The 13,652-nt window shown below is 31.7% G+C and overlaps 1 protein-coding gene across 1 annotated transcript; it reads right to left on the bottom strand.

Annotated features, from left to right (window-relative positions):
• Positions 1-4,701: 4,701 nt before the first annotated feature.
• LOC106345688 lies at positions 4,702-7,299 on the bottom strand. Its single transcript, XM_013784856.3, has 8 exons — positions 6,864-7,299; positions 6,647-6,787; positions 6,318-6,545; positions 5,979-6,186; positions 5,589-5,725; positions 5,420-5,500; positions 5,246-5,312; positions 4,702-5,172 (listed from the first exon to the last, which is right to left on the bottom strand). Exons 1-8 carry the CDS (start codon positions 7,178-7,180, stop codon positions 4,873-4,875), a joined length of 1,479 nt encoding a protein of 492 aa, XP_013640310.1. The 5' UTR covers positions 7,181-7,299; the 3' UTR covers positions 4,702-4,872.
• Between the last annotated feature and the right edge of the window lie 6,353 nt (positions 7,300-13,652).

Genomic DNA, 13,652 nt, shown 5'->3' with positions numbered 1-13,652 from the left:
ACCTCAAGGAAAATTAGGGTTTCTTGACTTTCCTCTGATTACAGAAATCGACGGTGTGAATTTCGGTTCCCACAAGCCCTCTTCTTGAAAAAAAACAACACTGCATGAAACTATGCTGACCCCTATTATCAGACTGAGTCGACAGCGGTTAAGAGAGATCATGCTGAGTTCATGATAGATCAGCTTGTTGATGCCCATGTAAAAATGGTGGATGATTTCTTCAGGAAGCTGGATGCAACCTATATTCAGCTAAACAACATCATCGGACGGCTGAGTGAATGTCTGGAGAATTTGGAACTTCGTGTGGACCGGATCAGTGCTACTATTAAGAAGCGGGAACAATACAAGACAAGAGGAGAAAAATCCATAAGGAGTTTTGTAGGCTGTTGGTTCGAAATGTTTTAAGAAGATGTTGAGACTTGTTTTCCAACAGGTTCTCCACCTTCCCAAGACTAGTCTTGAACCTATAACCTCAAGCTAAAGATTATAAACAAGAACTGAGTTAGGTATTTTTGTTTTAAGTTAAAAACGAGGTTCACGAGTTGAGGACCAACATCGATCGACGGCTGGCTAGCTTTGATCGACGCCGTACTACCAACCGTCGACCGGCACTTCACTACGTTGTTCAACTCTCATCGCATGAAGCAAGAATACTCGCGATTCCTTGTTCAATTTTATTGATCTTTTGACACTCTCGGGCTAAATAACACTGGGGAAAGTGCTGTTTTAGTCTAGAAGAAGTAGTTACTGACATTGAATTTTGTTTTGAGTGTCAATTAGTCGTTTTATTGAGTCAAAATAAAGTCAGTTGGGGATGATGCACTTTTTCTTGGAACAAACCGCCTAACCATTCTCTAGCACCATTCTAATTTGTTGATGGGAGGATGTATTGAATGGAAATGCCAAAGTGGATTGGCCTTCCAAATAACATCCACACTTGTTGAGAATGTTTTAAGGAACCAAAGCTTACCTCCAACCTAATCAATTCAAATCGCATGTCTTGGGGCTTGAAATACTCTAGATCGGATTCCTCTTGCAGGTTTAGAAGGTAAAAGTCTGTGTGCTGCTGGTTCCCCTCTCTCTTCTCTTCGCCATCTAGGAAAAGAGAAAGAAAAGAAAAGAAAAGATTGATATGACTTCCGGAGTAGTAAAAGGATAGGAAAGTTTCCTGCGAGCCCATTACTTTACTACAATGGGACAATCACACAAAGCTAGAAGCGATTGGAAGAAAAACTTCTTATGACCCTATTATTCGGCTATAATTTCAGAGCTTGAAAAGAGAAAAAAAAAAGAGAAAAAGATTCAGAGAAAGGAGAAAGTGTGTATGTTCATATACATTTTGGGGTAAGAGTCCATGTGTCCCTTGATCAATATTCATAAGATAAAGCTTGCACATTTATATTTCAAAAATAAGGTTAATGGAGGGGTACGTGAGACGGTATATGGTGAGTTGTAGCATGGCGAGGCTGCTAGGCTAGGACTGAGTACATGGAAATGCTTGAGATGTGGCTGCAAGATTGTAGAGGTGATGGTGGTGTTTTAAGGAGCTGGTGAGTCCCTACGTTTTCAAACCTCTTCCACATATTTGTTCTATATTTTGTTTGAGGACAAGCAAAGGATAAGTCTGGAGAAGTTGATGTACCATGGAATTTACCTTTTTAGGCCATGGTATAAATCCTTTTTAGAGTCTTTATCATGCATTTGAAATATATTTTAAGGTATTTCAAGTTTAGGTGTATTCTGGCCCATTTGGGAGATTATGGAGCAAAATGGAGCTTAAAGTGATGAAAACCCATAGATGTATCTAAGTTGGAGTCGAGATATGATGTGAGCGTCGACCAATGGTGATGCGGATTGGCGAGACTGACCTGACTTTCAAGAATTGCACTTTTGCCCAAAAGTTTCTTTAATTGCAAATAAGCTCATGGATGTGTTTAACCTACATTATTTTATTTTTTCAGCAAGTGTTTAGGCTACACTTTATTATTTCTCAGAGAGTTTTTGGGAGAGAAGATCAGAGCTCCTTCAGAGTGAATGGAACTCTTGTATTTCTTACCCTCAATCTTTTACATTTTATTCAGTTTAAGATTATATTTTCTCTGATCATATTTGTGTAATTCACTTGTTAGATTTAGGGATTCTAAGGTTTTGATGTACTTTTGATTTATAGATCTGCTAGGGTAGTATTGTTTCCTTCACCATCATTAATCTTACTGCATGTTCTTAAGTAATTAACTAGGAACTTAATCTTAGGATAATTGAAATAAAACGAGTGTGTGACCGATATTCTTATATATATCCTGTTGAACTAGGTTGTTAGACATAACAAACAACAAGAGTTGGCCTAAAGAACTTAGTGAATATATCGATTTGGATCATTAATGCTTGTTTAGAGAAATTGGTCGTGCAACGAGAGTTGGCTTTCGAAGATTTAGACATAAATAGTTTATCGCAGCGAGATATGGATAATTAATAATTGAATTCAAGTTCAAGGACTGATCTTAATAAACCTTTAACAACTATTTATTTGATGTTCTGATTGCCTTTTTGATAACCCTAGATCTAGTGCTTTTCCCATCTTTCTACAAACCAACTTTATTGTTCTGTTTTGATTTACTGCTTTCTGTTATTGTTCTAGATTTACCAATAGCTAATAGTCTATTGTGTGATCCACGCTCCATGTGGATTTCATCCCCAAATACTACAATTTATCTTTTATTTGAGAGAGTGCTCTTGGGGTTAATTTAAGCATATGAATGTACTATGCATCCATCAACATAACAACCATGATGATCTAACAATCTATTGAGAATCAATACTACCTAATCCAACATCAAACAATATATGAGATCAAGAGAAGAAATTGGTTTTGATATCACCTCACCTCGATTGAAGATCTGGAGATTGATTTGGAAAATAGTTAGAACTGGAACTTAAATCTGAAGACATGAGCAAGGAACACACAAAAAACAACAAGGACCACAGCTTGGGGGTGGCACACAATTCTGGTGGCGGCTTGTCGGCTTGGACCAATTGGCTCACGGTTGAGCACCAGTGGTGCTCCAGTAGCTGGGTTCAGGTGCGGCAAAGAGAGAGAGACACACGAAAGGAAGATAGAGGAAAAGAGAGAGAGAGGCCGAAAGAGAGAAAAGCAAAAAATAATATTTTAACGGGTAAAATTTTCTAATCTTTCTTTGAACTCTGCAGGATTTTGCCCTGGTTTTTATGTGAAAAAAAATTAGAAGAATAGGTTTCTATTTATTAGAAAAGCCCTATATTTAATTCTAATGAGCCCATGAAGATTTTCCTTTAAAAAAAAATTAATTTTGGGCTAGAGGTTTTACATCGTTACAAGTTAGGGGTTGTTATTCAATTAGTGATTTAAAGTCAATTATGAATGTTTTATAATCTACGAAATTTTAAAAAATTTAAGGTGGTGTTATTCAATTATGTATTTTAGTAGAGTTTAAATCTAAGCACAATCCACTATTATTTGAATGATGATTATACATTTTATTTTAAAATTCTTTGTATTTTGGATTGATTTCAAATTATTTCTTATGGATTCTTATAAATAAATGATTGAACTCAAAATCTAATGCATACTGCAGAGATTTTAAAATCCGAGATTGTAAAATACATCAACTTAAATTATCTTAAAATTCTAAAATTTGATAGATTACAAAGTATTCATAATTGACTTTAAATCACTAATTGAATCATTCAAGTTGATGAATTTTAAAATCTCTACAGTATGCATTGGATTTTGAGTTCAATCATTTATTCATTAGACTCCATAAAAAATGATTTGAAATCAATTCAAAATACAAAAAATTTAAAAATTCTTAAAACTTGAATAACACTGGATTTTAAAAACTGGATTTAAATCATTTGTAATGGATTGTGTTTAAATTTAAACTCTATTAAAATACATGATTGAGTAACACCACCTTAGTATAAGATAATAAGTATTACGATATCTCAATAAAATTGATTTAAAGAAACAAATTTTAAGAAAGAAATACAAAATCCCTACAAATAATTTCGAAGGACGTAGTCATTTTTCTAGATCCATAGATTTTTTTTTGGTTTATTAATAGGTGGAAAATTAGGAAACCATTAGTAAGAAAAGTTTGGACTACAGAAATATTCCAAATCGAAGGTGCTCATTTAATGTGTAAATGACTTGTGTAATAAAGTACGTGACAGTGTTTGGGATTATTTTAGTAAGTGATTGTACTAAAATATGATTGAATTACTGATTGTAGTACAATTACATTATCTTCAAGGTCGAACACGATCATTTATTTCTCTGATCTTCATCCTTTAGCACGCACCTGTTTTTTCTACCACTCACCTGTTCGTTTCATTAGACGTGAAATAAAAAAGGTAATTCTTCATTTTGTTTCTTCGTAGTAAACGTTTTCGAGAATACATGCAAGTTGCAAGTGACCTGAGCATCATTGTTTAGAGTTTTGGTGTCTGAGATGAACATGGCCGGTCCTACCACTTTTGGGACATGTGCCAGTATCTATTTAAAATTTTTTTTTAATAAATTTTGGAACCTAAAATTTTTTTTCTAGAGATTATTTGTGTATAACTTAAAAAAAAAAAAAATTTGAGAACCTTTGACAAATGTTTTACTTAGCATCACCGGCATTCAACTACAAAATTTGGCACATCTGCATATGGATTCAAAAAAAAATAAAAAATCTTCATTCTGATATCCCAAAACCCGAAACAAAATTCCTACAGAGGTCACTATTAATGAAGATTGTGCCATCACAACAAAGATCTTTTGGTTAAACGTGAAATCCAAGAAACTTATGTTTTGCCTTCTGACGTCGATATATGTGGGAAGTGAATATGTCTCTAGGTTTCTTCAGAAGAAAGAGGAGGAGGAGGTGGAGGAGGAACACCGAAAACCCAATCTAGGACGTTCAAATATTTTGATCGAAATACCTCCCTCTCCTGCGCGTAGCAGTGCATTATAATAGCTGTCGAAACGCTGAACACGACTACATCTGCTCTTCTAAGAATCTTGGGCGGTCGAATGTATCCTGCCTCCGTCATGGAAGTGAAGAAGCTCTCTATTGCCCTCGCTAAGCAGTATAGTGATATCTCTATCCTTCTGCTTTTCTTTTCAATTGCCAAGGCCAGTCCTGTTGGGAACTGCAGGAACATCCACGGCTTAGATATTATACTACTGCTACGTACCCTTTTTGTAAATGAATTTGGTTTGTACCGTTGCTATGGCCACGAGTGGTATGTTGCATGTATCAAGTGTCCGGAAAAGTAGGCAAGTCCAAACCCTAGTATAGATAATTATTACCATGGTATAAGTTTTTGCCTCAATAAGCTTACTATGTTTCTAGTTATGATGAAATTAAAGAGAGAAAAATTAAGATTGGGTTCTAACCAGGCAGAAGTGCAGTAAGTGGAGAGAAACAAACTAGATCTCGCTGTGCCAAAAAGACCCTTGCCAAGTATAGAGTATTGCCTGTGAGATGAATATGAAAGACTGTGATGCATAAAGATACACAAAACTATAACTAGCAATGGAATGAAGGCGAAACAAAAATTATTACTTTTTTAGTAGGTCTTGGCGATGGACTATCAGCGCTGGAATCAAGTAGACAGGGACGTAGACAGGTAGCGCCCTCATGTAAGCTTGAAGGAAAAATGTAAAACCGTGCTTAGTACATGATTCACCTCCATGTATCATCTGCAAGAGACAACATAAGTAAAACTTCTGTACAAGATTAATATTGATAGTAACGCACATTGAAGACATCTATCAACATGTATATGCTAATGCAGTGATTAATATGGTGACACACAAAAAGACGACTATGAAGTTTCAGATTGTCGTGGCTCTATAAAGTTCCACTATTGAATTTAAGGAGCAGAAATTATGTTCGAGAGAATGATTGCTGTTGATACTTGATAGAAACAAGAAAGATACATTATAAACGTACCGAACATGGGATTTTCATGTTGGGATCAAGTTTGATATCAACTCCAACAGACTTGTAATGTTTCTCAATTGCCCTTAAATTGGTGAATGGTTTGGCGCTTGCAAGATCTTTGATGCCTTGTAAGATAGAAAGATCCTTCCCACTATGTTTGTTAAGGAAGGACTTATAGGATGAAGGAAGACTTTCTTGCTTTAAAATGTAAGCAGACCTGAAAACCCCAACATAATCACTAATCAAAGAATGAAGTTTTTTTCTCTTGTATGCATAATCTATAAACAAATGTTGCTCTTAGCATTAGAGTATTCAAAAGCCATTGCGTAGGAAGAGGGATAAACATACAAAATCTGAGAAGATGAGAGACACATGAGAAACAAGTCCCCATGTTCCCAAGTAAGCGGCTTGCAAATGGAACCAAACCGTTTGCTTTTAATGCCGCACCGGGACGCAAGAACCGCCGCACGCATCAGGATGTAAACAGCCAAACTCGTGTGTGTTGTGTTTGGTCCAGTGAGAAGCATCGATGGCCCAGCAACTAAACCAGCAAACAGAGCCCTCCACTTTGCAGTTCTAGGTTTCAGACAAAACACTTGAAAGTGATGAAACGTGTTCGCCATACACTAAAATCTAAATCTGAATGAAGAGACAAAAGCAAAGATAGCGGAGCATGCCTTTGGTGTCCTACAAGAGAACAAATAGCTTCGTCTACGGAGACAAAAGTACCAGCAAAAGTTCCCAAGAACAGTCCGTATCTTAGTGTCTCCTTAATCCCCATGGAAATAGCTTCACTATTCGAGAAATCACCGGTTCTCCTAAAACCGATAGATTCGAATCCAAAATCAAATTCAGCAACAAATTCCGAAATTAAAAATTTTGAACTCCGGTTACCTCGATTTAGAAGAAGATCTACGGCGAGCGAAACGAACAATGATAGAGAAAAGAGCTAATCCACCTTTAATCCCCGTACCTATGGAGAATCCTTTGAGGGAAGCGACGATGATTCGACGCAGCTTCTCCGAGTCATCCAGTTTCGTTTCAGATAAAGAAGACAGAAACCAAGACGAAGCGGGATCAGATTTAATCGAATCGGAACCGTTGCAATGCGTGCATGTAAGGTCAAACGATTCGCCGCCGGAGATTCCATCGATTTCACCACCGATACATGAGCAGCGAGAACCGTTCGCCTTTCGGCGAGACGGCGACATGACGTCGGGATTGATCCTAAAGTGAAGAAGATACGTCGTAAGCTTTGGTGGGAAATTGGAATTGGCTTTTGAACAGAGACCAAGGAAGGAATGGGAGAAAACCAGAAAGTTGGTATGGGAATGACGAAGACAGCAATACAGATTTAGAGCCACTAAGGATTATCCACTTGTCATGGGTTGACGGACACGTGTCAGTTGCTTTTTGTTTCTTTTTCTGTTCCTATTCTCTTTGATTGCTCTGTCTCGGTAACCGTTTACTAACTTACAAAGGATGTATGGGTTGTGAATTGTATTGACTTGTATTATGGCTTGACAAGATAATCTTCTTTTTTTTTTTTTTTTTTTTTGAAAATTTTGTTCTGTATCACATTTTGTTTTATGTTCTACTTGTATGTAGTTCAATAATTTGCGGTCGACCACTAAAACCATTGTCCATCGCCACAACAATGTAAAATCCAAGCAACTAAAGAAAATTTTTTTTTGAAAAAAAAAAAAAATCAACTAAAGAAAGTTGTTTTCTAAAATAAAATTCTATTAGTGAAGGCTAAATAAAGTTTTTTCTATAAAACTACAATAGTTAATATTAGTTTCATTTTAAATATTATTTAGTTATTTGACTTCTAGGCTTTGTATTTTTTGTCGCCTTTTTATTTTATGTTAAGTTAAGACACTTATAAAGGTTAAATTTTAGTGCAAGCTTTTTACACAATCTTCATGTTCGCCCGAGTCTATACGATCTTATATAAATTTCTAAATTTTAAATTTAAAGTTAAATTTAAATTATTTTGTATTTATTTTGTGGTCTGACTAATTTTGACCACATCAATAGTATTATTTCCGAAGTGTTTTTTTTTTATAAACTCTCACGTTAAAAATTAGGTTGGTTAAAATTGTTGTCATCATCAATGAATTTATATATATAATTTATTATATAATAAAAATAGTTTTATATTAATAATATTAGATTTTTATGTTATATTAAATAATTTACTATAAATTAATATAACTATTTTCAAAAAACATATTTTAAAAATTAAGATAATTTTTATATATATATTGTGTTATTATATAGAAATTTATTTTTTCTATTATATAATTTATAAAACTAAGATATAAAACATTTTATAATTAAAAAATAATTAGGAGAAAAAATATATGTATAAAGATATTTTAAAAATATTTCTAATATGTTAGTATTTTTAAAATTTTAACACAATAATAGGTATATATATTTTGATAGGTAAATTTTTTGTCATATAGAAATAATTTTATGTTTTACTTAATTTTTAAAAAATGTAAATAAATTTTATTATATTGTTTTATTGCATTAATAAGATATAAATTAATAAGTATTTGTAAAACAAAATATGCATGTATGTGCGGGTAAGACAAATAATATGTCATTGTCTAGGGAGTGATTTACACACAAAGTGAGTTTTTATTAAATCTTGAGACACTTTATGCTATGAAAGTACTGTAATGAAGGTTGGACGGGCATGCCCGTCGATTTCTCATCTTCTTTTTGCGGACGCCCGTCGATATCTTATCTTCCTTTTGCGGACGATAGTCTCTTTTTTTGTAAGGCACATAAAGCGGAATGTCAAACCATTCTCAAGAAATTGAAGGATTATGAGAAAGTGTCGGGTCGGCTAATAAATTAAAAAAAAAATCAATTCAATTTGGTCACATGATTGAGGAACCTATTCTCAAAAGAACTTCACGATATATTAGAGATTCATAACTTAGGTTGGATGGATTCATATCTGGGATGGCCAGAGAGTATGGGTGGATCAAAAACGCAATATTTAGTTTCATTTTGGATCGACTGAACAACATAGTAAACAGATGGACTTTTAAGTTCATCACAAAGGGAGGGGGAGGAAAGGAGTTAATTATAAAGTCAGTGGTCATTGCCTTACAAAACCATGTAACAAAGAAATTGATGAGTCCAGTTGCACAATTCTGGTGGAGATTTGGGAGAAATACAAAAAACATGCATTGAAAATTATGGGATAAATTGGTCCATCATAAGGATGAAGGAGGCCTCAGATTTAAAGACCTGGCAGATTCTAACACAGCTATGTTGGGAAAACAATTCTGGCGATTGATAGAAAAATAAGATGTTATTTTCTCGAGTATTTAAATGAATGTATTTCAAGAATGCATCACGTCTGGAACCGATTAGATCATACTTACTATCATATGGATGACGTAGTATTATCTTAGCTAGATCTCTGGTTAGTAAAGGACTAATCAAAAGGGTGGGATCAAGACTTCTATCTCAGTATGGAATGATCTTTGACTCTCAACCATTCGTCTGAGACCACCAAACAGTAATCAAAATAACTTACTTCCTCATCTTTTAGTGGACTCGCTCATCAACGCAACATCAATAACATGGAATTTCAAGTAATCCGGGCAGTATTGGATCCCAATGGCGTGAAGATCATCGAAAGTATCTCATTGAGTCAGAACCTTTCGATAGACCAAGATGGTTGGAACTTTACTAAAAATGGAAAATATATTATCAAATCTGGGTATCAAGTGGAGCGAGTGTACCCTGATATGAAAAAAAATGAGTCTGATATATGGACTAAACGTTATTTTCCTGAAGGCACATGCTTGGAAAGTAAGATGCTCACCAAAGATGATACACTTCTTATGGAAAATAGTATTAGGATGTCTATCACTAAAGAAAAATTTGTGGACAAGGGGGATACAATGTTATACTTAGTGTGCACGGTGCGGAGCAGCAGAGGAATCAATCAATCATGTTTATTTCGAATGTCCTCCGGGGTATTCAAGTTTGGGCTCTTTCACATACACCATCGAACCCATCTACTTTTTCCAATTTCATCGATTTTTGCAAATATGGATTTTTGTATTGGTGAGTGGTTCCGCAAATGGAAAATCATCAGTTTGTTTGGATTTTATGGTACATTTGGAAAGGACAATTTTCAATCTTCTGATCTAGTTCGGACATAACCAAAACCTATTTTAATAAATAAAACTAGATTTTGATCGGCGCTTGAGATTTGTTTTTTCGTAGTTTTTTTTCTTGTTAAAGTCCAATTAGAATAAGATAGAAATACATGTTTCATTCTAGAATTATGTGTTTCAAAATATATGTAACATAATTAGATGTGTAAATTTTGTGTTGATTATATATGTTTGTAAAATATAAATAGGTATTATATAAAATTAATTATGTGTAAAATTAGCAAGGACGGATTATCAACTGGTCTGAATTCGGACATAACCTAAATCTATTTTAATAATTAAAATTAGATTTTAATCGGCTCTTGAGATTTGTTTTCTTGTAATTTTTTTTCTTGTTAAAATCTAATTAGAATAAGATATAAATACCTGTTTCATATTAGAATTATGTGTTTCAAAATATATGTATCTAATTAGATGTGTAAATTTATGTTAATTATATATGGTTATAAAATATAGATATGTATTATCTAAAATCTGATTATGTGTAAAATTACTATAATTTTTTTTAAGACATTAGACTTTAGATCTATACTATTATTTTCGAAGTGATTTTTCGCAATCGAGCTCTCACGTTAAAAGTTGGAGTGGTTAATATTGTTTATACCCTTAATGAATTATTATGTTTTTTATTAGCTAATCAAAAATATATGTAAAAACTTGTTTTAAGGAAAATTATATGCTCATGGCTTTGCTCTTTGTTGATGTGATGATGTCTTATCGTTAGATATGATATCCTAATGTTTTATAATAAAAATTTATATCCCCAATTTATTAATATTGAAAAAGAGGATAAACCTGCATTGTTTCAGTTTCCTCTTTTCCATATATTTGAATACTATAGATCATGTTTGAATTGATAATATATCCATATACAAATATTTGTAAAATTATTGTGTCCGCATGTGCGGGAAAAACACCTAGTCTTATCTATTCAAATAGAAGTTATGACTTCTTTCACGCGTGATTTTTTTTTTTAATTTGGACCATTATTTATAAATTTCTTTTAATGTAATTTACTAAGATTAATAATATATAGAATTTTAATCTACTTTAATCATAATATCTTTTGATATTTGTTCATTTTAAATATAGATATATTTATTTTAAAAAAATAAGAAATCTGTTTTAAAATATTTCACAAGATCTTCATTTTCAAATCTTTTATTTAAATATTATTGAAATTAGTTATGAAATATTGTTATACATTAATATATTCAGCTATCGTTTTTAAAATGAAAAAAAAAATATATCCTATTTTTATCTATTTTATAATCATAATCAATAATATTAAAATTATATTAAATTTATAAATTTTATTTTCATAGGCATAAAATATTTATGTTAAAAATAAAAATATAATACATTGATAAGACACAAATAAAAATATGATATATTGGTAAGACGGGTTAACATTAGCAAACTATATAATACATGTATAAAAATTAACATATATTTCATTAAATATAATAACAAAAAAAAATTGTAACTACTTTAATCATGATATCTTTTTATTTTAAATATAAATATATATATATATATACATATATGTTATATTTTAAAAATTCTAATAAATACGTTTAAAAATATTTTAACGATATCCTAATTTTCAAAAATTTATGTAAATACTTTCACTAATTTTGTAATTAGCAATACACTATTATTACGCATTAATATACATTAAGTTTTCGTTTATAAAATGAAAAATTAAAATTATATCCTATTTTATGTAATTTATAATCATAATCATCAAGTTATAATACAATTATTATATTGAACTAAATATGATAAAAGTATATTAAATTGATAAGTTTTATTTTTGTAAATATAATTATTTATTTTAAAAATATATATTATTTATGACAGAACGACTTAAAATTAGCAAACTATATAATACATTTCTAAAAATTAAAATATTTTAAACTTTTGTATATACAATAATATATTATGTAAATGAATACGGATTAAAAAATATTGGTAAAAGGAAATCTAGTTTTGAAGGACGGGTCAGAATTTAGTTTTGAAGGACGGGTCAGAATTTAGCATAAATTAAATACAGAATAATTTTTAAATATGTTTTCTAATTAATATATTAATTTTATTAGTAAGTAAATGCAAATAAAATAAAATAAATATATAATAGGAAGTAACAAATACATATGGTTTTAAACAGTTAATTAATTATAACAAGTAAATTATAAAATTATTATATATAAAATAGTTGTATAAACATTCAAGATTATGATTAACATTAAAAATATATAGCACTAATGATCTAGAACAAATATATATTTATATATAAAAATAAAAACAAACATCATCGCGGTTGCGCGGATCAATATCTAGTTATATATTAAATCTTAAATATAATAGCTTATTTTGACCCACGAAAATAATTTGTATTATGAGGGTTTTCAAAACTCTCTTTTGGTGAAAATTTTCAAAAAAAAATCTTCTACGATTTCTGTTTTTTTTTTTAAAAATGTTTGTGGGACTGGGGGCTAATGACGAAGAAAGGTCATGCTTTCATTTTGAATGATTTGTACACATTATAGATCCGATTCGGTATTTCCCTTTACTATTTCATAAATCCATTTGTCTAAAAAAAAAAAAAAAAAAACAGTGGTACGTAATATATATATATATATATATCTCTACACAAAGGACGATAAAACAAAGAACGAAGATAAATAGAGTTTAGAAGAAAACATGGTGCGTGTTGAAGATCAATATTGACTTCCAATATGGAGAACAAAAGAAACATCTTCCCAGTCTTCAATTTGAGTTTGATTCTTACAAAGAAAGAGAGAACGAATTGCAACTATTTTATACATGAGTAAAGAAATATATATATATATATATATATGAATAAAGATAAGTATTGTCTTAGTTTTTTCGTAAACTCAATATATTTCATAATGACTAAAGAATTAATAAATGTTGTCAAGCCTTTTGTCAGAAGTTCTACACAGGACATACGATGAAAAATAAGTCTAGCATTTGCAAAGGGTATAGGAAAAGGCTTAAAGCGACTTTCCTTCACCCAACGGCTGCAATTGGTGTCTCTTGCTTCCTCTCCCTACAGTCCACGCAATGCTCCGTGGTTGATGTCTTGCGTGGCTAGGCCTTCCTGCGTTCTTCCTTTCTGTTATTCGTCGTTGTTGTTTTGTTCTTAGTTTTTTTTTCGGTGTGTCTTTTCCTAATTTCTATGTTTTCTGTCAAAAACTCGAAAATGGTGAATAAATTAAACATTTTTACCAAAAAAAAAAAGGGTAAAGGAAAATTCCAACTATTGAACTTATTTTTACTTAACGCCATTATGGTTTTGAGATATAAGAACTGGGGTGATATGGTGTTTTGAGTGATTAGAATGGGTGTTCAATAGCTATATCTATAGGAAATAAAACTTGTAGAATGAGTTTGGAATCTTCACAAAATCGTAAGAAAATCTAAAATTAATTGAGAATCATTTGAA

This window comes from Brassica napus, chromosome C6 (assembly GCF_020379485.1).
Source record: "Brassica napus cultivar Da-Ae chromosome C6, Da-Ae, whole genome shotgun sequence".
Taxonomy (NCBI): Eukaryota; Viridiplantae; Streptophyta; class Magnoliopsida; order Brassicales; family Brassicaceae; genus Brassica; species Brassica napus.
The sequence above is the reverse complement of the archived record's forward strand: the minus strand, read 5'-3'. Positions and strand labels throughout refer to the sequence as shown.